At 48.0% G+C, this 25,256-nt stretch overlaps 1 protein-coding gene across 1 annotated transcript; it reads left to right on the top strand.

Annotated features, from left to right (window-relative positions):
- The first annotated feature begins 1,228 nt into the window (after positions 1–1,228).
- Positions 1,229–24,583, top strand: FYB2 (FYN binding protein 2). Its single transcript, XM_067300794.1, has 20 exons — positions 1,229–1,287; positions 3,918–4,731; positions 5,863–6,057; positions 7,190–7,223; positions 10,782–10,934; positions 11,583–11,652; positions 12,926–12,957; positions 13,834–13,915; positions 14,231–14,387; positions 16,112–16,238; positions 16,326–16,369; positions 16,679–16,745; positions 18,671–18,754; positions 20,358–20,386; positions 20,960–21,017; positions 21,604–21,696; positions 23,179–23,263; positions 23,627–23,783; positions 23,950–23,983; positions 24,431–24,583. The coding sequence occupies exons 1-20, from the start codon at positions 1,279–1,281 to the stop codon at positions 24,438–24,440; spliced, it is 2,334 nt and encodes a 777-aa protein (XP_067156895.1). The 5' UTR covers positions 1,229–1,278; the 3' UTR covers positions 24,441–24,583.
- Positions 24,584–25,256: the final 673 nt, after the last annotated feature.

Below are 25,256 nucleotides of genomic sequence, written 5' to 3'. Positions count from 1 at the left end.
AGGACTACAGGTACGAAGTCGTAACTTCCCGGCCAGCTTGCGGATCCGTGCGACCCTGGCTTTCTTCTCAGGGACCTCCACGTGGCGGCAAGTGCTGAGACTGGTGTCCCCTTCAAGCCGTGTCCCCAGCGACCGTGCTCCCGACGGAGCTCTTCCCCACTCCCGCTGCCTCTGCATTATTCCCTGGGAAATCACTGCAGGCCTCCGAGTGGAAACGGGAGCGGCAACCGGCTCTTTCCCAGCTCTGCCATGTATTGCTCCCATTACCCTCAGATCTGCCGGCAGGAATTTGGGATAGCTTCGGACACATGCCCGTTTTCCCCAGGTCGCCATCAGGTCCCGCACGCTGCCGGCACACTGTGTGCTGCTGCCCTGGCACTGGGGCATGTGCGTTGAGGAGTATTTCCTTTAAGAAAAGTAGGTTTTGGCAGAGGATCCCTGGTGGAAGCTGCTCTTCACCTTTAACAGCGAACCGAAAGCAATCCTTCCCTTCCCGAAATTGTCCGGAGCCTGCCAGGAGGTTGGCAGAGCCGGCGGTTTGGGGATGTGTAACTCGTCTCCTCACGTAGGGGACATGTCCCGGGGTCCCAGGCTGAGCCTCGTGTGTCCCTCACCCGCCTCTGGTCCCTCCCTGCCAAGGGCACTCGCTGTGGTCGTTCTCCTTGAAGCGTCCCATGCGGAGACCTTCTATTTTTTCGGGCTTGAGGTTGCGCGTGAACGTGGCTGCGGGCTCCTTCCCCATCTCGAGCTGGGCTGCAGGTATTTTCCACCACTGGCGGTGGGGGAGATGCCACCAAAAGCCGAGCAAATTCTGAAATTTTTAGAGAACTAAGCGAAAAGGTGGGAATAAATGAAGGGATGGGAGAGCGGGGAAGGCAATCTCTCCTGTGCGCTCGCAAAGAGCTGTGCGACCCGGGGGCTCGGGAGGGGAAGGCACCGATGCCACGCGCCCGGCCCCCCGTGCATGCCTAAATCCCAGCCTCTCCGACACCCCCGGCTCCCTCCTGCTCACCTGTGCGCTCTCCATGCCTCGAGCACTTAAAGATTTATATATAAAAAAATTGAGTATATATCTCTATATAGGCATGCATATAAAATATCTGTCTGTCCGTCTGCGAGCAGGGCGCCGCGGGGAAGGCGGTGGCGGCTCTCCCCTCCCCGGGGGCCGGCCCGGCCTTTGGCCCAGGTGTGTTTGCAGGTCCGCTCCGCCTCGCCGGCGCCGCCGGGAAGGGCGCCGGAGCGCGGCGGCAGCCGGAGGGAGGCTGCCGGGCTGCAGCCATGGCAGCGGTAATCGCCGCGGCGCTGCCGCTCTCGGGCTTCTCCCCTTTCCCCGCCGCGGGTGCGGGGGGCTCCGTGCGCCGGCGGGCGGGTGTTTAGCCCCAGGGACCACCCGGGATGCCGCTCGCCGGGGCATCCGGGCGGCTCTTCCGCCCCGAAGCGGGTGCGGGAAGGGGTCCGGCGCCCCGTTTCTTTCCCGGGCTCGGCGACGAGCTGCGCTTTTGCCCCCTCTCGCTGCGACGAGCCGCAGAGGTGGGGTTTTCCGGGGAAAAGCGGCTGCGTGTCCCCGGGCCGGGCGGTCGGCAGGCGTCGCGGGCGCACGGTCGGAGGGCAGCACCGCTTAAACATTTACCCGGAGCAGCGGGCTCGCGAACCCCGGTAACGAATACCCTTTTAGTACATCTGCAGGAAGCTAGCGAGAGCTCACGTGCCTTTCGGTTAGACCTTGGTATCAGCACTAAGCTTCAGCTGCTGCTTTTCCTTATCGGAGCCTTAAGTCAATCTTCATTCTGCCTCCACGGTTGATATTAATGTTAGAAGAAGCGTTTTATTTCTAGGGAGAAAATACGTACACTTTAGCCGCCCCTGACTCTTGAGTAGTCATAGCTTTCCAGCCAGAGACAGTTTGTTTCCTTTCTATTCTTTCTCTCTCTCTCTCTCATTTTGCCAAACGTCTTGCAGAGAATTATTTGGCCAGATGTAGCCGTAACGCACGTTGCAACTTTTTGGCAGGGCCTTTAAATTTATTAGTGAGCTCTCTCCACTCGTCGACTGCTCTGATTACAGCTCGCCGCCTCTCCGCGCTGCTCCGAAGCCTCCCTGGCGCTGCCGGGGACCGGGCTCGGGATTTCTGCGTGTCCCAGTGCCGTAACCGACGGACGTGCCGGGAGCTTCCCTGGCCGCCAGTGACCCGCGGGCACCGGGTTTTGGGTGATCGCCCCCGACCTTCCCCGCGGTGGCTCCGGGCGCTTGGGTTCCCGACGGAAAGCCCTATTTTAGCGAAGGGCCCCGACGCCGCAGGCGGTGCGGGGAGCTCGGATAACCTTTCAGTTAATCGTGCAAAATGCTTAAAGCTGCCGTTTGCAGGCAAGAGGAATAACGAGGAAAAAAGGGAGGTTTGCACCCATCTCCGTTTAGCTAAAGGTAGTGCAGTGCCAAACCATTGTCCCCGGCTGTTTCTGCCCCGGCAAGAAAAGGCTTGCCCGAAACCCTGCTTGTTGTCCCAACAGCTTGCTTGAGGAGCGAGGTATTGCAAATAAAAATCAGTAAGGAGAGGTAAACAATAGTGAACTCCTCAACCGCTGCTCCGGCATGTGCGGAGGCTTCATGCAATCGCATCAGGGCACCTTGCTCTGCTTTATTTCCTGGCTGGCATCGCTGGAGTGCTCTGGCATATGTGGGATTTTCTTTTCTTTTTTTTTAAATCTGATCCATCCTCTGTATGCTTCTGAAAACTCCTGTTCCCTGTAGGCTCTCTTCTAGATTAGACTGTCTGGGCAGCTTACCCTGCATCATGCTGCTGACCACTAATATGAAATATAATTAGAGCAATTCAAACCTCTCCTCCAGGGGCTGTTTCTTTACATCATGCACTACCCTGTGAAAGTAATAAAGTTAGTGAAAGGGGTTATTCAAGAGAAATTGTCAGTGTTTAATAAATCGTGCAATTAAATGCAATAAAACCTCAGTATGCTATTCATCTGTTCTGCCTTAACACTTAAGGCTGGGGCTTTTTTCAGAATAACAAAGTTCTGTCCTAGATAATTTTTTCCAATTTCCTCATTAGACAGGTTCTCGCGCAGCCTTACAGTTCTCTGCATTGAACTAAGCTGCCAGAGTAGTGCACCTAATGTAATCACGGCATATAAAAAGTTATAGAGCAGTTCAAGGACTTAAGTAGCTCATAAATTTTTCTTCATATTTTCTCCTTAGTTCAGTTCAGGGCTGAATTTAAGCTCTGCTATTGCAGGCAAAAATTGTGGTCTTGTTTTTTTCGGCGCGAGACAGTGAGATGCCTGGGGAGAAAGAGGTGAAACAAAACGTTCCTTTAAGTGCGCTTTTAAACTGCGGTGTCACTGCTCAGTTCTTTGTTCTAAATCACAGATAAGTTGGGGTCCTGGTAAACGTAGGGAGATGAACCGAGTTGCCTTCACCAGCGTTCACTGCCCGGACGGGGAGATGCTCTTGCTGTCCCTCCGCGCCGTGGGGTGGGACAGGATGCCCGCCGCCGCTGCTCCGGCATTCCCTTGCTTCGCGGTCCAAGCGTTTCCCCGTCCCTGCTCCGTTGCCTTTATCAGCAGAGGTTTGTAGGACCCTTTTGCAACAGGAGCCCAAACTGACCCGCAGCTGTTGGGGAGTCCCAGCACCCTGCAGGCTGCCAAACCGTGCTGGCTCCAGCCATTGCCGCTCGATGGCTCTGAAGTCGCCCCTGAGAGCAGGCGAAGGGCTTCTGCCGACATTGCTGGTGCGTTTTGAACAGACGAGGGCTAACCCTGCTCTTCCGCGTTCGTGTTTTCACCGGGCTCTGCATATCCTCGGCGGCTGGGGTGGAGTCTGTGGCCTCTTTCCCTTTGAAAGGACCCCGAGACTTGCCTGTTGCTACCTGACCGTAGGCGTTTTTGTGCTCTTCTCCCACCTAGGAAGGTGTGACTGACTTCAGAGCCCTCCGTGCAAAATTCCAGAATGACGCCAACTTTTCCAAGCAGCTGATGCAGCCGCCCAAGAAGCTGGTGCCGCCACTCGCAGAGGCCACGCGCAAGCTGGGCTCTGAAAGTAAGGATGCTTCCAGTCCTCTGTCCTTGAATAGGAGAGAAATGATAATATTAAAAGCCAAGAAAGAACCTTTCCCTCCTACTCCTCAACCCTCTGCACTAGTCCAGGGCAAACCTTTGGTGCAGCCAAGAGCCAGGCTTCGTAACGCAGATCCGAGGGGGAAGAATGAAGATCAGAAAGGCAACATCTTGGAGGAAGGGGTGAACTCCTCCAAGAGCAGTTCGCAAAAGCCTCGACCACCCTATTGCACTGACCAGCAAGAATCAGCCCGAACAGACCCGGAGGCTGCTCCATCCCCAAACTCCTTCCACCATGCCCTACAGATGTGGGAAAACACTTTATCCAGGAACGAGAAAGCTGGTGCAACTTTCCTAACCCAAAGGGGGGCAAACGTTTACGTGCAACCTCGCCCAGAGCCGAGGGCAACGGGTGCTCCGGCTGCCCCAGGCGGTGGCAGAATGAGAATAGCTCGAAGTGAGCAAGCGCTGGACTTCCCTGCCTGGCAGCAGGATGCTCCACGTGGTGGTGGGCTGGCTGCTTCCCAGGCTCCATGTCTGCCCCGTCTACCCAGAAGGTACAGGAGCTCTGACCAGCTAGCTGCCGAAAGCACTGCTGCAACTAGCTTCTGCCAGCCAGGTTATGATGTGCAGGTGCCACGAGAGCTCCCTCGACGCCAGAAAGGTATAGTAAGCTAAATTCTTAACATTGAGCATGCAAATATATAAATATATATGTATATATGCATATGTATATGGCTCAGTGCTCTCCCAGGCACTCTGGCTCAGGTGGGCCCTGTATGTGAACGCTGCTGGTGGAGCAAGGAGCAACCTCACAAAAGCTCTCCTTCCTGGTGGTGCTCTGGAAGCGCAGATACGGCTCAAGGCGTTGGGGCGAAAAATTGTTATGAGTCGGGACCCTCAAAACAAGAGGCCAAGCTAGACCATTGGGCTGAGCCCTTTCTTCCCAGGCGAGCCTGAAGATTAGAAACCAGCCCCAAAGAGCCCCAAGCTTGGGTAAAGTGAGGGTCCCCCATCTCCACTGTTTTTCTTTAAAAAAAAAAAAAAAACAAAAAACAAACCTCTTTGAGGAACTTAAAAGAAATTGCCCAAATTCTGGGAGCAGGGCGAAGGGTGAGAAGAGAGGGGAATGTCTTTAGTTTTGGTTTGTTTCAGCCTTTCGCAGTTACCGGGAAATAGGAGGCGAACGTGCCTAGGTCACGCCGTTGGGCTTTCGCGTAGGCACGCAAAGGTTTTGCTCTTTTGCGAAGACGATTTAGTTCAGGTTCACGTGGCTGAAGTCTGAACGCCGTGCTCTGTCCGCTCCCAGCTTTGCGAAAGGTCAGGTCTGAACTCGGGGAGCGCGGTCTCCTCGGCGGATTTCTTTGAGAGGAGCGGTGCTGGGCAACCTGAACGCCGCGCGGTTTCCTCTGCTAACGTCACGCCGAGTGACGGCGCACTGAAAAGATTAAGCCTATGTTGACCCTGGAAAGCTACCTCGCTTGCGCCGCGTCTTGAAGACAGCTATGCCGCTAAATCCTGGCAGATTAAGGTTTTATTGGTACAGAAAATTAGCCTAGTATTTTATAATCGGGAGGCAGGGAGCTGACGAGAGTTGAGGCCCAAGCGTGGTTAACTTTCTAAAATCTGGGAAAGCTGATGGTGAAGTGTGCTTTCCCTGTTTGCTTTTCCACGCTGGCACACGGTAGCCATCCTGCTGCAGAGTAACTGAAATGTCTGAACAGCAACTAGCGATCCTACGTGGGGTTTGCACCTAAATGAGAGGTAATAACCGCCTTGTGGTTCTTCGAAGCAGAGTCGGAGCCTCCCTTCTATGAATCCGGAGCAGGAAAAGCATCTGACGCTCCGCGTGGCAAGCTGCCAAAAATTAAACCACTTCCTTCAGTTGAATCCCTCGGTCCTGCCCCTGCGAAGCCTGCGAGACCCCCGAAGGTTGATCTCGGTGCTTTCCAAAGCACAGTGCCTTCTGTCCACAGAGGAAATGAAAGAAGTAAGAGATTTTTTTGTCTTTCTCCCCAAACGAGCTTTGCATAAAATGAATGCAAACTTGCACGATTTATTCGCATCTGAATGGCTGTGACTCTGAGCATACGCTCTCTAGCAGAAGCAGTGCGTTGTTGGCTTGTTTCTAATACCTTCTTTAAACATGATGAAGAACCCAGCAGTTTCAGTGAAACTGATTTTTTTTTTTTTTTTGTTATTAATCCGGAAAAGAAATACGGTTTTCCACGTTGGATTTCATCCCCAGTGCAGGAATCCCCTTTCCTAGCGACTGCAGCGCCTGTGTGTTGTAAGCAATTTACAGCTGGCTGTAAAACAATAGCAGCTGCTTGGGCCACGAGCTGATCCTTATCGCTCTGCTTCAATGTGAAATTCCAGGACTTTGGAGAATACAGCTGGGGAAAGGCACAATAAAACCAGTACAAACTGCTCTGCTAATCCCCCCCTTTATGTTTTAAATAGTCAGAGGGCAACATCTTTAAGTGTCCCAACATCAAGAAATGCAAAAGCTCAGTTTCCCATAATAAAAACTTATTGATGTTGCATAATAGAATATTCTGGACGACTTATTAAGCTGCTGAATGTTGTCTCTTTGTAGATACAGGCTGAATTATACCCAGATATTTAGGGACAACTTTTGCTGAACTCAAAAGGAAATGCATGTACATCTAAGAAGGGCTTGGCTAAAATCTTGTTGGCTTTACTGTGCCAGTGCTTATTGGTTTGTTCAGGGCTTGATAAGAATAACAGTGAAAGAGAAAGTATATTGCTGAAGTTCTTTTCAGGTATACTTGCCTTTTGTAGCTATACTAATGTGACAAAGGAAACTAGTTACAGTCATATGTCATCTTCTCCATGCCCTCGCAATATTACTCAATTATTGATCCCCTAGAAAGCCGGAGAGTGTTTTGCCTGGAAACATGAAATAACGCCACACTGACATACCCCCGTCTGCTGTTGGCGCTGGGAATCTTGTTTCGTGACGGCTTTTGTGTGCAGCCCGCTACCTCGAGGACGGGCCCTCCTCGTCACACCTCCCTGTCACCCAGCCTTGTTTTCTGTAGGGGAACAGCGCTGCGGGTAGCGCTCCAGACGCTAATCCTCTCTGTGTTTGTGTGCAGCTGCCGCGGAGGAGGATTACCTGACTCCTGAAAGGTAAGCGTGCAACTGGGCAAATAAGTCGGGCTCGTAGGCAGCAGAAGTGTCTCCATCTCCTGATGGACACTGGAAGGAGCCTGAGGTCCCTGCGTGGTCTGTGCAATATTTGTTGGGGGTCCCTGAGTGATGTCCTTTTGCGTTGCTATAATTCATGATAATATTTCATTCTCACGTCTGCAGAGGGCTGGGGGCTTGCGTGGTGGCTGCTATTTAAGATAGGGTCTGGGGCCCCCGCTGCAGAGGTCTGTTGAAAGCCAGACGCTGCCATGTGCCCAGGAGATAGCTGTTATGTTTCTTGCTGTGACCTTAGAGCCTGCTCGAAGCCTGCTGAGATGGCCTTTCTCTAAAGCAGAAAGTTTTGTCCGTGTTTTCTCCTCCTCCAGCCTCCTAAGGCAACGTCGAGCAGCCTGCCCTCCAGCCCACTTGTGTCATTAGGCCTCGTTTAGCTGGTGGCAAGGAAAACACCGTGCATTTTCTGACTGCTAATGCTTTTGGTTTCAAAGATCATTTGCCACCCACACATTGTGCATTTTTCCCTTCCTGTTTTCCGTGTACTTAATGCTAGTGTTTGTAGAAAAGAGATGCATTTGAGACCTGTTGCTGAAACAAAGCCCAAGCGTAATCAGCAGGTGCTGGAGGTTTCCAGCTACCAGGCAGCAGAAGAGGAATTTGCTCATGCGTGTGTTTAGGCAGCAAGCAGAGCCCTAGGCTACAGGAGCACTCGCCCCCATGCCCAGCACTCTAGTTTCACCATGAGATGTTTTTGTGTAGTGGTCCAAACTAGCTCGGCAGAGGACATGGCGATGAACATCTCTGAACCCGAGGCTGCTGCGTGCAGGGGACTTGATTAAGAAATGTACTTGTATATTTAAATACATATTTCAGCCAGTATCTTACTGATATTTGTTAGTAGTGGTACCTCAGTACTGTAAAAGCAAAGCAAGTCACGACTTGCATGGATGGGGACCTGGCTGAGGTGCCAGAGAAGAAATAGGAGCAGAACAGCTAAAGAGGATTTTAGCACTGAAATACAAGTAGGGCTTGCAAAATCTATTGGATCACTGAGCTGATCAGTTCAGGTTCTTATACAGCAAATATCTGAAACTGCTCAAAAATCTTATAAACAGAATAGCGTTTGTATACAAGGGGATCGTAACTTTTTCTGGCATGTCTGTGACTTGTCATAAGAGGTTATATGGTGTTCCTGGTTCTTTACCTAAAGAATAGAAAAAGTGGACTGTTCTGGTTTGAAGAGAAATATTCCTGTATGTATTTTGGCTTGGATGTAAGAATATATGTCTGTGAAAATGGGAGATAGAATGACTGAATTAAAACAAACAAAAAAGTCAAATTCTTAAGATACTATCTGTGCACACACAATGAACTCCTGCACCTAACAACAGAGTAAGTTGTATTTTTCACACGTTCCTGCCAGCGTTGGCTGGTGTTTTGTTTAGCTTTTAACCTGTACTTTTCAGAAGAGATCTGGTCAAAATATAGGTGTTCTCTAAGCTTATAAATTAACTCAGTTTTCTTTTCCAAGCCAAGCAGAAGGAGACTTTATCTGTTGCATGCCCAGCTGTACGCTGGCAGTATAACTGTCATGCACCACAAGGAAGCTGTCCTAGTAATACATTACTGCAAGATTAGTTATCTTACTCTAATACCTGTGATATGGTCTTTATGGTATGTCACTTGTTAAATATTAACCTTGTGATAACTGGGGGAAACGGATTAAATGAATTCCAGGGTAAAAGCAAAATGCTTGGGGTTTGTGGGCAGAAATCCCTAGGGAGTAGTTTCAAAACGAGCAATGCAGCGTCTCTGCTCTGGGCGCAGGATGGGAGCCACGGTGCAGTCTGTAGCGGCTGCTGATGGCAGCCCATGGGAATGAAGCTTTTTTTCCTGTGCTGTTATTTGACTTCCTATGAGATCTTAACTAGCCTTCTGCGCTGCATTGTGTCGCTCTGACGGAGGTGGTGTCCGTGCAGAAAGTGTCTCCCAAGAGGTTATTCATGAGGGCTGGGAACGTGCGTTTGCCCAGTGCAAAGCTGCTTTTCTCCGTGGTGGCCTGTGCTTGGGGTGGTGGCGTCCTGAGCTATTGCATCCCTGGCGGTCTCTGCCTCCGGCACCCTTTGGATACCAGGCTTTGCTCTGCGGCCCCAAGGTGGGCAGACTTGTCCCCCGCTAGGCTCCCCTGGCCGTGGGGTGGCTGTGCAAGCCCGGCTGTGTATTGGCCGGGCAGCAAGCTTGCAGTGAAGCACGGTGCGTTTTTTAGCAGTAGAGATGCTGCTGTCTGTGCACGTGCTGTGCCAGCTTCGAACCTTCGAGTTTCCCCATGCTTTTTTGTCTTGGCTGCTCATCGCTGCAAATCCCCTCCTCGAAGCCCAGAGGTAGGATCCTCACCCGTAACCAAGTCCAGTCCCCCCTCGCTGGGGGAGCCCTTGGCATTAGTACTAGCTGCTGCTCTTGGCTCTCATTCCTCCCTCTGATTGCACTGCTGTAAAACTCACCTGCAGTTTCTTTTTCCTCTGGTTTGCAACAAGTAAAGCTACTTGGGCTTTACTCTGTGCCTGTCGAAGCCAAATTGTGACACTAGGTGCTTTGAGGAAAAACAAGCCCTCCTTGAGTTTGATTATAGACTTATGTTGAAAGTCGTCTATGTAGTTCTCACTATGACTCTTCTCGGTGCACTTTCACCGCCCTGCCCTGGCCCCCACATGCATTACGAGCCCCATCGTCAGTGCACTGACTCCAGAGCTTGCTAGAAACCCCTGCTGAGGTGGAGGCAGGGGAACATCCCAGGGCTAAGCCTCTGCCACCTGCGTGCCTTGCTGGAGGCGGGCTTCAAACCTCCGGTTGCCTAAATAGCAACGTTGCACGGTTCGGTGCCGCTGAATAGCCTGTCCCTGTGTCAGCTGCCTCCTGGGTTGTTCCTGGTGGTTTGTGCCAGGCTTAGTCACCCTTAGACAACACCCTGCCTTCCCTCGGCCTCCTGGCTGACCTAGGAGTGCTGCTTGCCACGTTCGCGTGAGCCTCGCTCGATAAGGGAGCTCAGCCAGCAGGAGCAGGACCGTTACATGCACCCTCTGATACCTTTTTTTTTTTTCCCCTGTGTGTTTCTTTAGGTGAGAAATAGCATGCAAAACAATGCAACTAGGTTGTCATTAATTTTTAAGTAGCTGTGGCAGGTTTGAAAAATGCTGCGCTCGAATTTCCTGGGGCTCTTTGTTCCGTTTCCGCCTGGGGAATCACTGTAGGTGGAGAACCATAACCCCAGAATGAGGTCCTCGGGCTCGCTTCAAGCCCTGCAGATGTGGTCTGTCCTCTCGAAGGAGAAGCAGTGGCTGGGGGAAGTCAAGCCAGGGGTCACTGAGAGACCTGCTGCGTCTGGCACCGGTCTCCCCTCTCTCATAGCAATTCCCGATTCCACTTTTTTCTTGTAAGCACTATATCAAAATGCTTTGAGTTCTTGTCCTCAAAATGAGTTATTTTGTCTGATTTCTAAAAAGGCTAGAAAAAAAATCTTTTCTCTCTTTCCTCTCGCCCTGTCAGTGCTAAACTTGAAGAGCAGCATAATTACGAAGACACAGCATTGTACCTGAATCATCCTGGGGACTCCACAACCTTGTGTGCCGGTCAAAGTACTTTCCAAGGCAAGACTTTCAGATTGATCCCATGCTATCTCAGATATAGCCTTTATAGGAAGTAATATAGCTTCGTCAAGCTCAGAAACACAGTTGCACATCAGTCTGGGTGACCATAGATGACTATCTCTACCCTCCCCTCTATGCACTGACAGTGTATGAGGACTTTGGGGCACAGGCAAAAAAGAAGTTAGTGTTTCGGTGCTGAGAGGATGCTTATAGTAAAACTGCAGTGGGGGAAAATGATGAGATGCTACCCACATGGAAATGAAAGAAAAGAAGATAATGAGGCAGACCTCAGCGTCTTCTTGGGAAGGGGCTTTCTTCAGAGTAAGGATCTCTTCCATACCCATCACTACTTCTTCCCAGTATAACTTTATCAGAGTTAGCGCTGCTCTGCTTTTTCACTTTTTCCAACGTTGCACTTTTTGTTGCACAAGACACTCTCTGTCTTGGGCGGTTTTCCTCTCTCGTTGGAACGTGGTTTCCTTGTGAGGACCTGCCACAGCCAGCTTGGGTTTGCCCTGTGGGCTATGAAAACTGTGGCCAGCCAGGTTCGCTGTTGCGGTCCTCTGAACGCAAGCCACCTCTAGCAGCAAACCAAGGGACTCTGGCCAGTAGGGTATGGTAAATGTATGCGTGCGCCCGGATGCTGAGCACGTGGGCAAAGTTGGGTTGTGCACCTTACAGTTCAGTGACCTTAAAACAGACTAAAAAGTAATACCTGTTTACATATTTCTTTTCTAGTACCTGAGCGAGAACCTCCAGAGCACGGCAAGGTAGGTCTCCTCACAGCCTGTCTTGATATTTCAGACTTGACTATGCTTTGCCTCCTTAGAAACTTTTAATATTTGTATCTTGTATCTGCCAAGTATATCTTTATGATTTTTGTCTGTGAAGACTCTGAAAGAATAAATCAGAAATTGCAGACGGAGGGCAAGAAAATTAATGAGGTTTCCATATGCACTCAGGGAAGAGAGCCAGTTGCCTTGACTTCCTCTGTAAACATGTAAGAAAGTAGTAACGTTGTCTGAACGTGGGTGGTAGGCCAAGCCTGCGTATCAAGGAGATTATAAATTCTTTAAGGGAAATGGCACTGCGTTGTTCTGGAGACTCCTGCCAAAGGCAGGCTGCTGCTGGTAATCCTCTCTGTGAAGTAGGGCAGCAAAATTCAGGGAGCTTCCTTGTCACGGCAGCATGCTTCAAGCTTTGGTTCATGAGTGAGGGCAACTTTTGCAGCAAAGACCATAGAGGCTCTTGTCCGTTACTGCAGGGATATCTCTGCTGCAGGCTACAGCCTGACTCTTCTTGGTTTTTCCCTGGTGAAAACGCTGGTGACAGTTCACATTGGTAGGGTAGCAAGCAGCCGAGGGGTCCCTGCAGTGAAGGCAGGAGGGCTACACAAGGGAAAGCAAGGACTGCTGCAGCTCCCAAGGAGAAGCCCTCATCAGCTCAAAGGTAGAGCCATAGCTAGTGGTGGATGGCCAGGGGAGAACAAGTCACCTCATGCCAGGAAACTATTATGCATTGGGTACGGGTCCTGGCTCTGTTAGAAGAGGGGAAATCTGCTCTTTGGAAAAATATCAAATTCCACACTCAAGTGCTGACTTGCAAAGCGATCAAATTGTCCAGGAAATAGCACAGGTTTCCAAATGCACTTATCTATATGTGATTTGCAGAGAGGTGCTCTGGCTTTTCTGTATTCTTATTTTATGAAAGGTTGAAAAATCTTTATTTTTAAGTAATAAAAAATCTTCCTCCTCTTCTGTAAGCCCTCCAACCTGTAATTGCTTTCATTCCAACCAGTAGCTTCACTGGCCTGATCCCGTGTGCTGTTATATTATACCTATAGAGTTTGTCAATATGTCTATCCCCTGCCCTGGCAAGTAGGGGAAATATCCTTGTCTGATGACTATTCCAAATGTAAAATGCTTCTGGGCTTTCTAAAGAAATACTTCTTTAAATACTAGATGACAGGAGAGGCCTTGTTTAAAAGTTTGACTCTGTTGAAAAAAGCGTAGTGGCTGAAGGCTTTCCTCTTCTTTGTTCTAGAAGCAGACGAGTTTTCTCTTTGCCAAATCCAGGTAATTTCCTTTCCTTTCCTTTTCTTTCTCTCTCTTTCTCTCTTCTAACCCTGAGACTAACCCTGGTTAGGGTTAGAAGACTGTAACACTCATAAACTCATTCGTGACCAGGATGTGACCAATGTAGAAGATCACGCTGCTCTGTGTCAGCACGCAAGTCTCAAAACTTGCTTTCAATCCAAAGCGTATATTGAGGGGATTTTTTTCTTTCCTCTGGCACAAAAAATATATTGTCTTTTCATACTGAAACCTGACCTTTTTCAGTATAAGAAGGGAGAGGTACGATGCTCTGAAACTGGGAGACCTGGTCTCAGGTCCAAAGTCGTGCAGTAAAACAAGGACAACACCAAATTTCACCTCGCTTGTGTCAAATATAAATGACACGCTTCCAACTCCTCACAGTGTTTAGTTACTGTCACGTGCTGTAGGCTGTTTTTTCAATGGTGATGGAAGAAGCATGTGATAAAAGGGCTCACTTCTAGACACTTGCCAGTGAGACGTGTTGTGATGTCTGAGAAAACATACTTCGTTTTTCCTCCCATTGCTGTGTCTTCTTTCCTAAATCGCAATATTGCATGATGACAGGCATGGCCCATGAGCCAAGTATGACCACTGGCAAATGGTTGTATGTTCCTGCTCCTAGAAAATAGAGTGATCCTAGTTTGCCTCTTTTCAAAGAGGGCTTACCCCAAGTAACCAGTGTCCTTTAGATTTGGCTTTGCCCTGGCTTCTAGTACTGGTTGTTTATGCCATCTCCAACCTTGCTCAAAAGGAAAATGAACTGCTTATTTAGATGCAGACAGACAAAATCTGTTTGTCTGTGACTTTGCTGAAGTGTCTCCGTTCTGAGTTCATTGTCATCACCTAAATTTTCAGTCCTGGAAGAGCTGTAGAGGATGAAAATGAGGAAGAAACAAGTCTTGAAAGAGAGAAACAGCAAGCGAAGAAAATATTAAAGGTATCATGTCCCTGAGATTCCTTTTAATAGTTAATGTAGTTCGCTCCTTCCCCTTCTGCTCTTCATCTCTTCAAGAAAGACATGCAAATATTTAGAGTCCTTAATCATCTGTTTTTTCTATCTTCTCTTCTGCCTGCCCATTGTATAACTGGTACTGCCTAAAAGACATCTAATGTTGCCAAGCAATATGTTCACCTATTAAAAATCCCCATCGGAAAAGGGTGTGAAACCATTCTAGGCTGACAGAGAGACAACTTATATTCTAGAAATCTGTTCCTAAAAACTGTATTAACTGAACCAAATGTCTGCTCTCAGACAGGCGGAAATGACTACGTGACTCACAGAGCCCAACCCAAGGAAGATGGTAGAGGTGGGAAGAAGGTGCCGCAAGTGAAGCAAGGAGATGTGACTACCGCCCAGACTATGAAACATCCTATCCTGCAAGGGCTGGCAAAAGATGGAGCAGAACGCTGTGAGTGTCTCGGGGCTTTCTTGAGTGCTTCCTTACCCCTCGGTCCCATCTGTTGCCCAAATGTCTCTTCCATATGGAAAAGATGTTAAATTTGGATGCAACTCTTGAACCAATTTAGTTAAACCAGGGCAAAAGGTTGCGTGCGCATTTGTATTCTGGTCTGAATCATTTATTTTGGCTTTGCAAATAGCTTCCTAAGTCGGTTAACCATCTGCATAACTCAAACCGAGGTGTTTGTTTTTCTAGCAGATTGCCCTTATCCGAGAGAGTTGAAATCCATCTCCTCTGCTTCTCATAATTTATTGAGTCTCAGAAGAGAGTTTGGCTGTGGCTTGTGGTAGAGACACACGTGAGCAGGACGAGAGCCTGATGTCTCCCCTGTGCCCCTACCCCTTATTAAGATGGATGGCTCCTTGCTCCATCTTCTTCGCAGCTCCAATGAGCTGCTTTTTTACAGTTACGGTGTCTGACCTTGGGCTTCCCCTGTCCATCAGGATGCTCTGAGATAGTGTCCAGAGCTGGCAATACACTGAGCTGCACAGTTAAAACCAGTCGTATTTCCTCCCTCTGAACATTATTCTGCAGCTTCTGGTATATGTGTATTTGGACCTACTGTGCTAAGGCTTACTGCTGCCTCCGAAAGCCATTAGTGTGACACAGCAGGATTCCAAAGGTTAAAGGGAGAGAAATGTAGTTCTGCTGGGCTCTGTGGAGAGAATACTAGTCTAAATTGATTATGGCTGGGACTGCTGATATTGGTTTGGTCCTTGGGATTATTATTATTTTTTTAATTTTAAGTCACTTCATAGAAATTTCCTGCTTTGCTTGGTGTCTCTTTTTGTAAGCAACCTGCTGGTTTGATTGACTGGTGAATGGCTGGAGGTAATTTCTGGTAGGATTTTTTTAGAAGCATCCAGGGTTGACTTCCTGCTATTACTTCACCAGAGAGACCAGACAGGCTGATTTCTGAGAACTGTTTTTTTCCCCCCATCCTTCCCTTCTGCACTGACTTTTGCTCTAGGGGGCTCGAACATTCTGCAGAAATTGGTCATTAGCTGCAGCATGTTCTGGTGTCAGATGCTTATGGTGAGATCTACTGTGTGTGCATGTGTTCACTTAGAAATAGTATCTGTTTTTATTTGCGTGACTACATTTCTACGTTAATAAATTTAAAAGAAGAGTTGGAATAATGATTTAATATTGCCAGCTTAACAGATTCTTCCAGTAAAAATCTTCTAATCTCATGAGGTGCAACTCTTGTACTCTCCTATTTTCACCTCCTGGTGAAATAAATACATTTTTGGGAGACTCTCTCTCCTTGTCTCCTTTCCAGCACATCAATTTACAGGCATATTCCCGAGGGACTGACCCATTGCTTAGGTCTTAGCAGCTCTACCATCCATACTAAACCCTCCCTCAATCACTTCTGTGAATATCCATGAATAGTCTCTTGGGATGTTTTCAGGTGAGGAGGTTTGGGCTCAGAGCTCCTGCAATTGAGCATATTGATGAATGTTTTAAAGCTTCTAAAAATGTTTTTAAAGCTTTTTGCTTTTATTTCTCAAAGTGGCTCAGAACAAAGACTTTTCTGGACTTCTAGAATTAAAAAAATATCTAAAAGGTCTTATTTATGGTGACATCAACTGTTACCTGGTCAATTAACCCTGACCTAAAAGGAATTGCTTGGAAAGGCTTCTAAAGCAAAGGCACTTTCTCATTTCTAGTGCGCTACGTGCATTTAGGTGCTCCAAAACCAGCTGAAGAAAGAACAGCCTTGAGCCAAAACACTGAGCAGCCTCTGCAGTCATCGGAGGATGTGTATGACGATGTTGAGGGATTGCAAAGCAGACTGTGAGTATGGACCGGGACTCTGCATGACGCCTTTTGAAAGCAGCGCTGCCGCAGATACTGATGCACTACCTCTGTCTTCTCTCCTAGCAGCCACCCTTCAGAGGCCTCAAGTTTGCTGGCTCCAGACAGCAGTAAGTGCAGTTTCCCAGCACTGGGAAGCTTGAACTGGGGGCTGCTTTGCATTTGGGCAGGTGCCTGTTAGATGATGTGAACACTTCATTTAACTTGCAGCGTCTCTAGTGTCTCCTGCTAGCCTGGTTGCTCTAAATTCCCATCGTAACCGGTGGGGAGCCATGCACATGTCTAGCCTGGAATTAATTTGACTGCCTTGGAAGGCTCTGCAAGGGTAAAGTGGCATGGCCTGGAGGCAATTTGTCCAGCAGGACTCAACCCGTCGCTACTGAACAGGGTTTGTGATAATGGCATTCCTTGGTTTTAAGTTTCAGGAAACTATGAAGAAACATATGAAGATGTTGAGACTGGGGGTGATAATCCAGCAAAAGTGGAGTAAGTTGCTGTTTATTAGCCTGTATTTGAAAATCCTGACCATGCTTCCTTGATCCCGTATGCCAGGTACTGGCTGGAAGCTTTTATTTCTAATACAGCTATAGAGAAGATATTGTATGGGTGGCTTTCTTCCCCGCTCTGCCCCCTTCCTCTATTGGATGACGCTTAAGGAACAAAAAATAGTTACCAGATTAAATCCCTAAGTTGTGAGGCCTTCCTGTTAAAGCCTGTAGCCCTCTCCCTCCTTGGAAGCACTCTCCTTAACGGCAAGCTGCCTCTGCTTGCATCAAATACACAGGAAAGTCTTGCAAGTCTTCTCTTGAGCTAAAGCATTATTCAGCTGTACTTGAAAAATGGCTTTCTTTCTGAGGCTGATGTGTGCCAAAAGAGGTAATGCTCATGTTAAAAGGGACAAAATGCCCACATTTCAGATAACAGAAAGCTGGAAAACTGAAAGGGGTCTAGGCTGTGAGCTAATGCCTGCATCAGGCATGTTCTAACTCACTTGCAACCTGCTCTTTTTTTTTTTACGTCTTCTAATCATATTTGCCTCCAGAGGGTGTGTTATAAAAGCAGTGAGTTTTGCAGCCTCGGGTTTATATGTTGCTCGAGCTTTCCAAATGGATTAAAAGGTGAAACTTGAAGTTAGTTGTGTTTTTTACTTATTAGCTTTGTGCGGTTCCCTTTCTGCGTGCAGAAAAAATTTCCTGCATCCCTTTGAAAGAAATAGAGGCGGCCTTTGGGGAGGGCATATGGGCTGCGGATGCTGCACAGCATTACTCCGCGTGCATCTGGTGGCTCTCTTCTGAGGAGCAGCGCGGGAGGAATAATGCGGTGTTTCTGTACATCTGCTTTTCCCTTATAGACGTGAGACTCGTGTTGACTCGCATCTGGACTCAAGTCGAGCTCACGCATGCACAGTCTGTGGGTGTCAGAGCGTGTCCAGCACCCAAACCTGCCTCTCACCCCGGGCGAGACCATTTTACCGCTCTTTATTTTATGTTCGTTGTGTGCTGCCGTTAAAACCATGCTCCTTTTCCATGCCCATTCTGCACCTCTTCTGCAGAAATACACTGTGTATATGGGTGTTGAACGGTGACGGAAATGAAACTTTATTGCTAGTTCACAGGAAAATGGAAGAGCAGTGTATCTTGCTGGTGCTTGCAAGGGAATTTCATGACAAAGCTAGGGTTGGGACCAAATTCTCTGAGTTCCCAGTTCAGTATCTTAATCGCCAAGCCCCTCTTGACATAAGCTTTCTATCGATCCCATATGCAGGATTGGCTGTGCTGATGCACATAAAGTTTTTTTAATAGTGCTTGTGCATGTGTAATGTCCCCCATGTGAGGATCTTGGTTCTTTGCAGACACTTTAACACGAAATCACTGTGGCTTTGCAGCCCCTTCAGAAGCCTTGGAGGGAAATGCAAGGAGGGGAACGTCTTGCTCGAGGACCTACGCGACAGAAATGCGTGACGAAGGGTGGCGCAGAAGTGAAGTCTTCTGAAGCTCCTTCTTTCATGTGTGCTGAACACTGCCAGTGAATTGTTCCTTTCATTAGGAATTTTTAGTCCAAATAAACCTGGATCGTTCTGTATTTGTGGGGTCGGAGAAGGGAAGGAAGGGAATTCTGCTGTTATGTATTCCGGCTTTAGTTAACACAGCAAAGTTTAAGGCTAAGCAAAAGATTTGAGCTCAGCTTTTATAATTGAGCACCTTATGCTCTGCCTGTGCCTATCCCATTGAATCCATTATTCATCTGCATGGTGCCATTAGGGCTTAAAGCCTATTCTCAGACTGAGGTCTGAGGTCTGCTGCTTCTCCTTTCCTGCTCTCGGGATCTCTGGGGCTACAAGTGTTGCAGGTCTCACATATTTCAGTGCCTAGCTCTTCTTAAAATTAAGGCCTCTTTCTTGTTTTGGACAGGGCAGAAAAGCAAAAGAGATTTGGAAACATGTTTAAGATAGAGAAATTTAAACTGAAGAATAACAGATTCAAGGAAAACTTAAGGTAAGAAAATGTTGTATAACCCCTTTCCCCTCCAAGTCTGAGTTCTTGTATTTGCAGTAATTTGAGAGCAGGAGTTCTGGGGGTAAAGAATACAGCTTTATCTGGAAAATCACTCCAAAATTGCTTCTGTCATTGCATTAGAAACTGCTATGGCAGATCTGGCCGCTGGTCCATGTGTGCCCATGTCCTGTTTTGGGCAGCTTCTCTGAAGTACCTGGCCCCAGAAGTCTGCAGCACCTGCAGGTGTGCAGAGGGTTTCTGCTGCCTTTTGTACCTTTCCGAGACCTCAACACGATGCAGGTGCACAAGGGAACTTAGGAATGTCTACCCACTGCCTGTACGAGTAGGCTAGGGCTAGGCAAAGGCTTGCTGATGTGGCTCTCAAGGGCTGAGTTTTTTATTCTTATACTTAGGCTGGCAACAGCACCTGCTGAAAAAGTTTACTGTGGAGTGTTTGGTCTAGCAAGTTAGCAGCGAAACAAAGAGGGGATATTGTATAACTTCCCATCGTACCCTTTGGGGTCCTCTTAGTTTAGTATCCAAAACACTGGTTTAGACTGTGGAAGCTGCCTCAGCACACTGTATGAAAAACTCCTTTATAACTGCCTTTTCCCTGCCACACGCAGTAGCTGGCTGCAGAGCTGTCCTCCACCTCCACCGGTGCATGCCTCACCCTCGAGTCCAGGCAAATGCTGCTTTTTCTTATTTCTTTGGAGAAGAATCTGGAAAGTTTTGAATTTGGCTTTAAAAGAAGCTAGCTGCTCACCCTGGCCAGAGAGCTGTTGTACGGTCGCTGCTCTTGCTGGCGATGACGTCTGTTAGACGTGGTTGCGTGCCCACCAGTAAGTCTAGCCAATACGCACACAACTGTCAAGGGCAGTAGGGAGCCAGTGACCTGTGGAGGATTTTGCATGCTCTTTTCATGCTCTTCCCAAGAGACGAGATGCATCTCTCTGTGCAGGGGACTTTCTCGTTATGCTGGGGCACAGTCACTGCTTCATTGCTTCTTATGTCTGGAGGAAATCGTATTTGAGAAAGATTGCTCTGTCTTAAGTCCACTTTCACACTAGGTTGCCTTCCATGCTGATGACCCTTTCCTGCATAGATGCTAAATATGATCGTAAAGGAGGAGTCGCCAGCTGTCATGCCATGTCCTGCTGCAAAGAGCCCTTAAAACTTCCATGAGCATCTTTGATATCCTCAGTTATTGTTATGTTTAAATTCCTGGTCAATCCATGACATATTGGGAGTCTGCAAGGAGGGAATTACTACTGAATGCAGTTACCCACTGGCTTTGTAGCTATTGGAAAGGGTGTAGGGGCGGAGAGGAGGATGCTCTCGTAGATTTTCCGCTGTTTGGGGCATGAAACATAGATGTTTCATAACTCGCTTGATGAATGCACAGCTCTTGTTACTGCCAGAGGATGGAGATGTTGATTTAGCAGGGAACACAGCCTCATCAAAGCCTCTCGGTGTTTCAAGCTTGTGCCCCTTCCGCTTCAGCAGCAAGCGCTGCGTGCTGCCAGCTTGTCATGTCTTTGCGGCTCTTCTTCAGGGATGTTGATGTGCAATCTTGTTTCTAAAAGCATCTTTCTATCCTCAGATTGTCTTCCAGTTCAGTACCAAATTTAGGTAAGCATTAGATGTGCATCTCTCGAGGGGATTAATGTGTGTGAAGAGGCAAATGTATTGCATGATGCAAAATACGCTTTATGCGTTGTGCCTCTCTGAAAATCATGTAGTGTGGTGGTGTTAAAGAACTGATATGGGTTTGTGCTTCACTGGAGGGTGTGGGGTTTATTTTTGCTTTTCAAGGCCACAGGGGACCGTTTTGAGGAAGTGGGTGAGGCTGTAACAAGGATGGAGGGGGACAGGGAGGTCACTCCCACCGCAGGGCTGGCTGCTATTAGCGAGGGGAGCAAACACAGTTTGCGCCTCTGCAGCAGCTGGGTCCATATCTCCACCCCATCACCTGCCTCGCTTAAACCAGCTGGAAGGGCAGGATCCCTACTTTGTCTTGTGACAACTGGTCAAATCCATCCAGAAAACTGCCCGCAAACACGACTGAAAAGCCCAAGCATCCCGCCACGCTGCTGGCGCTGGCTGGCGTTCAGAGCCCTAGGACCTGTCTTGTGCGTTGCTTTGACTGCAGGACTCGGAACTGAGTTTTCTAACAAATTGTTGAGCTGAATGTTTTGGTGGCAGCCACCATCTTGCAGGAGGACATGTACGAAGACGTCGAGGCAGGGCAGACGGAGCCGAGGTGAGGAGGGTGCTTGGCTCGGCGGTGCCACCGGGCGGTGGTGCAGACATATTTCGGGCTTGTGGTCCTCTGGGATAACCTGGAGACCTCTGGCAGCAGAGCTGTGTGGGTCAGGTCTGGCCTGGCCTCCCCAGCTCCTCTGGAGGCCATCCAGGGACCTCTGCATGTGTGTTTAATCTGGCAAGCAGCATCCCAAGATGTTTCTTAGATGCTACCTGGTTAGTGCCAGATAAGATGCCAAAAGGAGAGAGCTGCTCCCTGAAATGCTTGAAAATTCAGTTTTCATAAGGAAGGAAAACTTCAGCTCTCAGTGCCTGCAATCAGTGTGGTTCTGGCAAGCTCCTCATCAGATAAATTACTTCTAATGGGAACAGCATGGCTGCGTGTCTTGCTTCCAGATGATTGCGGCAGCGGCGTGCGCTGGTATTAATTGCAGCCAATGTTTGCATTTCAGCGGTGGTGGGAGACGGAGAGAAAAAAAAGTGACTTTGTTCGTACATGGTTTTGTGGGGTGCGGGGGGGGGAGGGGGAAAAATTCTGCTGGAAAACTTTAATTTCGATGGGGCTCTTCTCTCCCACCTCTCAGAGAGAAGGAGGACAAATACAGAAACTGGAAGCCAAAATTTCTGATGTCAAAAGAGGATAAGGACCGAAGGAAAAGCAGCGAAGATGTGGAAAGGTCTCTATTTCCATTCTGTGTTCTTCCACGTGGTCTACGCACAGGGTGAACCTAACGTGTTTCCTTTAGGCCATTTGCCGGAGCAGGACGGGGCACTGACTGCACCGCTCTGGGCACGGCGGTCGCTACTCCCGTGTCGTACAGGGTTGTCACGGCTGAGCCGGCATCTTTCTGCAGCTTTGCCCCTGCTTAAGAAAACATTTTATGTTTGGCTGCCGCTCCAGGGTCTTTCCCTTTGAAGCCAGCTTTCGGGAAACTTTGCAGAAAGTATCTGAAGGAAAGAAAAACCTCTTGGATCTGAGGTGTATAAAAGTGGGAGATACCTTGAGGGTCTCATCCTGAAGTTGTGTTGCGTCTTTCTGCTAAGCCAAGACACAAAGATGTTGCTTGCAATATATTTGGCTGCTTTTCTGTTGTGCTCAGTCCCGTTCCTGCTATGACTAATTGTGGCCGGATTAAATATTTGATCTCCGTGCACCAGCCACTGCTATTTTGGCGACACCGCTGTTTTTAGAAAGCTTGCATACAGCGTAGTAATTGCCTGTATGTTCTCTGTATCTTAAAGCATTGATTTCTTGGGTTTTTCTCCTTCTAGTGGGGTTTATAGCATTGTCTGCATGCCGTACCGTTTGCGCATAAAGGCAAAAATGGACATTTTTGCTACTGGGGCTGCAAAAACTTCCCATGGAACCAGGAGATTTCATTTCACTTCTCCATTAGAAAAATGTGTGCTGTAATGAGTTTTTAGCAACCTGGTATTCGGGACTTTGAACAAATGGAAGTCAGTAGTACATTTTCTGTGTTATCACCGAATTCCTCTGTCCGGTTGCTAAAACACTGCCCATGCGTTGCACGAAGCCATGCCTTAATTTAAGAGAATATTGGGAAGCAGGTGAGACTGGCAATGAAGAATCTCTTGTTAACAGCTGAAACTGTCCCTAATTTCAGCTCTTGTTTCCCCTCCTCTTAATTTTTTAAGTAGCCAGAGGTGAATAATTTATTGCAAGTGGGCTTTTTTTCCCTGTCTTAATCTTTAAGCTAATGTCACAGCTGCAACTTCACGTGTCAACCACAAAGAGCGGCATCTCCGGACCCAGGGAAGGCCTCGGCGTGAAAGGCCACTGCTCCCCTTAAGTCTGTTTTAAGACCTTGGTCTTCATTTTGCAGTGCAATATAAATGTCTGCAGAGCTGTGTCAAGCTCCTCTTTTTTTTAAACAACTTGGGATGAGATTTATCTGGGGACCTTTTATGTTTGAATGCAAATAAAAGCAGAAGGAGACAAATTGGGGGGGGGGGAGTGAATTGCTACCTTCCTTCTATAAAAAGATTTGAAACACTTGATAAAGCGCTCATTCATTCGTGCAAGAGTTCGTTCGAGACCAGCCCGGAGCCGGGCTTTGTGCCGCGGATCCTGCGGTCTCCTCTCGCCCGGAGTTATCTCAATACAGCTCAGACGTGTGTGTGTGTCTCTCTTGGTGCAGAAATATCTTCAAAGTCAACAAGTGCAACGCGGAAAAGAGCAAGAAGATGTCAAAAGAAGAGAAGTTGTTCAGAGAAACATTTATGGTACGTGTCCCTCTCTAGAGGAGTATTTGCTGTGTCAGAGGAAGAGAACAGCTATGTACCAAGCTCAAAGGATACCCCAGGGCGAGTTATTGGTTATACCAGGAGAGACGTCTAGCTGGCGTGTCCTGGTCTCTCCTCATCTGGTATCTTCTTCGTAGATGTTGCACTAACAACTCCCCTTTGGCGTTTTCCAATATTTGCAAGAAATATATATATATTTTTGTTCTCCCTCAGATCATCTCAATCAGCTTGTTAGCAAACTACTGCTGTTCTCTAGGCAATTTAACTGCTCCAATAACACAGGTGGGCTGGTAAGGGAGGCACGAATGCCGAATAACTTGTGTTTCTATTGATCTTCTGCAGTACAGTAAGGAGATCAGCGTCATCAACACCGCGGTGGCCCAGTGCTCGGTCCCGAGTAAGCGGCGAGTTGATCTGCCCGTCACAGCTGGGGAACAGCTGGACGTTATCGATACCACGGAAGGCAACGAAGTGATTTGCCGCAATGCGGAGGGCAGATGTAAGTTTGCAGAAATTCTCTGGCGCAAGCGGTCAGTTTTCCATCCAGTTCTGAGGAGCAAATTGGCTTAGCAAGCAACAGTATGCTCTTTGTGCTTAGCTGCTACAACTTTATTTGCTTGCGAGTTTACTGATTTGCTTTTTTTTTTTTTAAATCTTTCTCTTAGATGGGTATGTTCTAGTGGAGCATTTGAACTTCAGGTAAACTCAGATTTTATTTATTTTAGTGCATATTTTTTCTACTTTCTATATGGATATTTTAGATCTATAAAAATGTACTTAAAATGTTTGAAGCTAGGGGAAGGTTAATGTAAACAGGCAGTATTAAATATTAAATAAGTATTTCTGGTTTTAGTATGGTATTACACTGATATGCAGAATCCCAGTACAATTATGGGGTAAAAAAAACCCCAACACTGTCCAGCCATGAGTGGTATGAAGTGGGCAAGCTTGACTGCCTTCGGTTATGTCATATTAATTTACATCTGCTACAAACGTGGCCCACTATACGTGCCTCATGTTAAAAAAAACTACATCCCTCAATTCTCTATTGCAGTAGTATTTCTTTGCGTGCCCATTTCTGGTTGGTACAAATAAAACCCTTATTGCTATGGTATCCAGCACTGTGAAACTCTCTCTTTGCGACAGGCACTACTAGCTGCCCCGAGCGCTGGTGTCCTCCAACGGAGCATCCCTGGAGAGCAGCCCGGAGCGTCGCGTGTCCGCGGGAGCCCGTTTGTCAGCCGCGGAGAGCTCACGGGCATGTAAATAAAGTTTTATTTTTACACTTACACCGTTAAACATGTAAGAGACGTTGCCTCTTTTTCTGATATTTAGAACGTGCCTTCGCTGATTATCTTGTTCTTAGGTATTTTGGGGGTTTCTCACTTTGTGGCGAGGCTGAAAGGTGTGCGGAAGGCCCGCCAGCGCCTCGCTGATCGACTACCCCAGCTCCGAAACAGCGACGACATTTTGGCATTTGCACATGAAAATCTTCATTTGTGCAAACTGACCAGCTTAGTTGCTTCATGCCTATCTTGCTGCTCTCTGTTGAAGTGCTGGAATTGCAAGATTCCCCAAAAGAATTTGGAGCGCTCTCTGAAAAGCAGATCGTATAAATTCGAATTGACTTGGGGACAGCAAATTGGGACATTGGGTACCGGGACAACAAATATTTAGCGCCATTGTTGCTGGGCTAAAGACATTACATGGGCGGAAAAGTTGACTTGCTCCTTTTCAAAAACCATTAAAAGAGAGTAAATAGAGCATGCATTCAAAATTCTCTTTATTTTCGCAAGTTGACTTAGGCATCCAAGCTATGTAGAGGCGGACTTGCAGCTTCCCCGGGCTTCCAGGAGCCGGGAGCGACCCAACGGTTGCTGCTGTGTTTGAACTGTTCCCCACTGCGGGCCAGCGTGAAGATTGTTTATTTTAAGAAAAAGGCTCCTAAAAGTAGGAAGAGAAATATAAATTG

The sequence above is a fragment of the Apteryx mantelli genome, chromosome 8 (genome assembly GCF_036417845.1).
Source record: "Apteryx mantelli isolate bAptMan1 chromosome 8, bAptMan1.hap1, whole genome shotgun sequence".
NCBI lineage: Eukaryota > Metazoa > Chordata > Aves > Apterygiformes > Apterygidae > Apteryx > Apteryx mantelli.
Note: the sequence above shows the minus strand (reverse complement) of the source record. Positions and strands in the feature narration are given on the sequence as shown.

What these genes read in the sequence shown, in the direction of transcription:
- FYB2 (XM_067300794.1), top strand. An exon ending in GCTCCCTCGACGCCAGAAAG is followed by an intron (nt 4,732 to 5,862) that starts GTATAGTAAGCT and finishes TCTTCGAAGCAG; the next exon opens with AGTCGGAGCCTCCCTTCTAT. An exon ending in AGATTCAAGGAAAACTTAAG is followed by an intron (nt 18,755 to 20,357) that starts GTAAGAAAATGT and finishes TTCTATCCTCAG; the next exon opens with ATTGTCTTCCAGTTCAGTAC.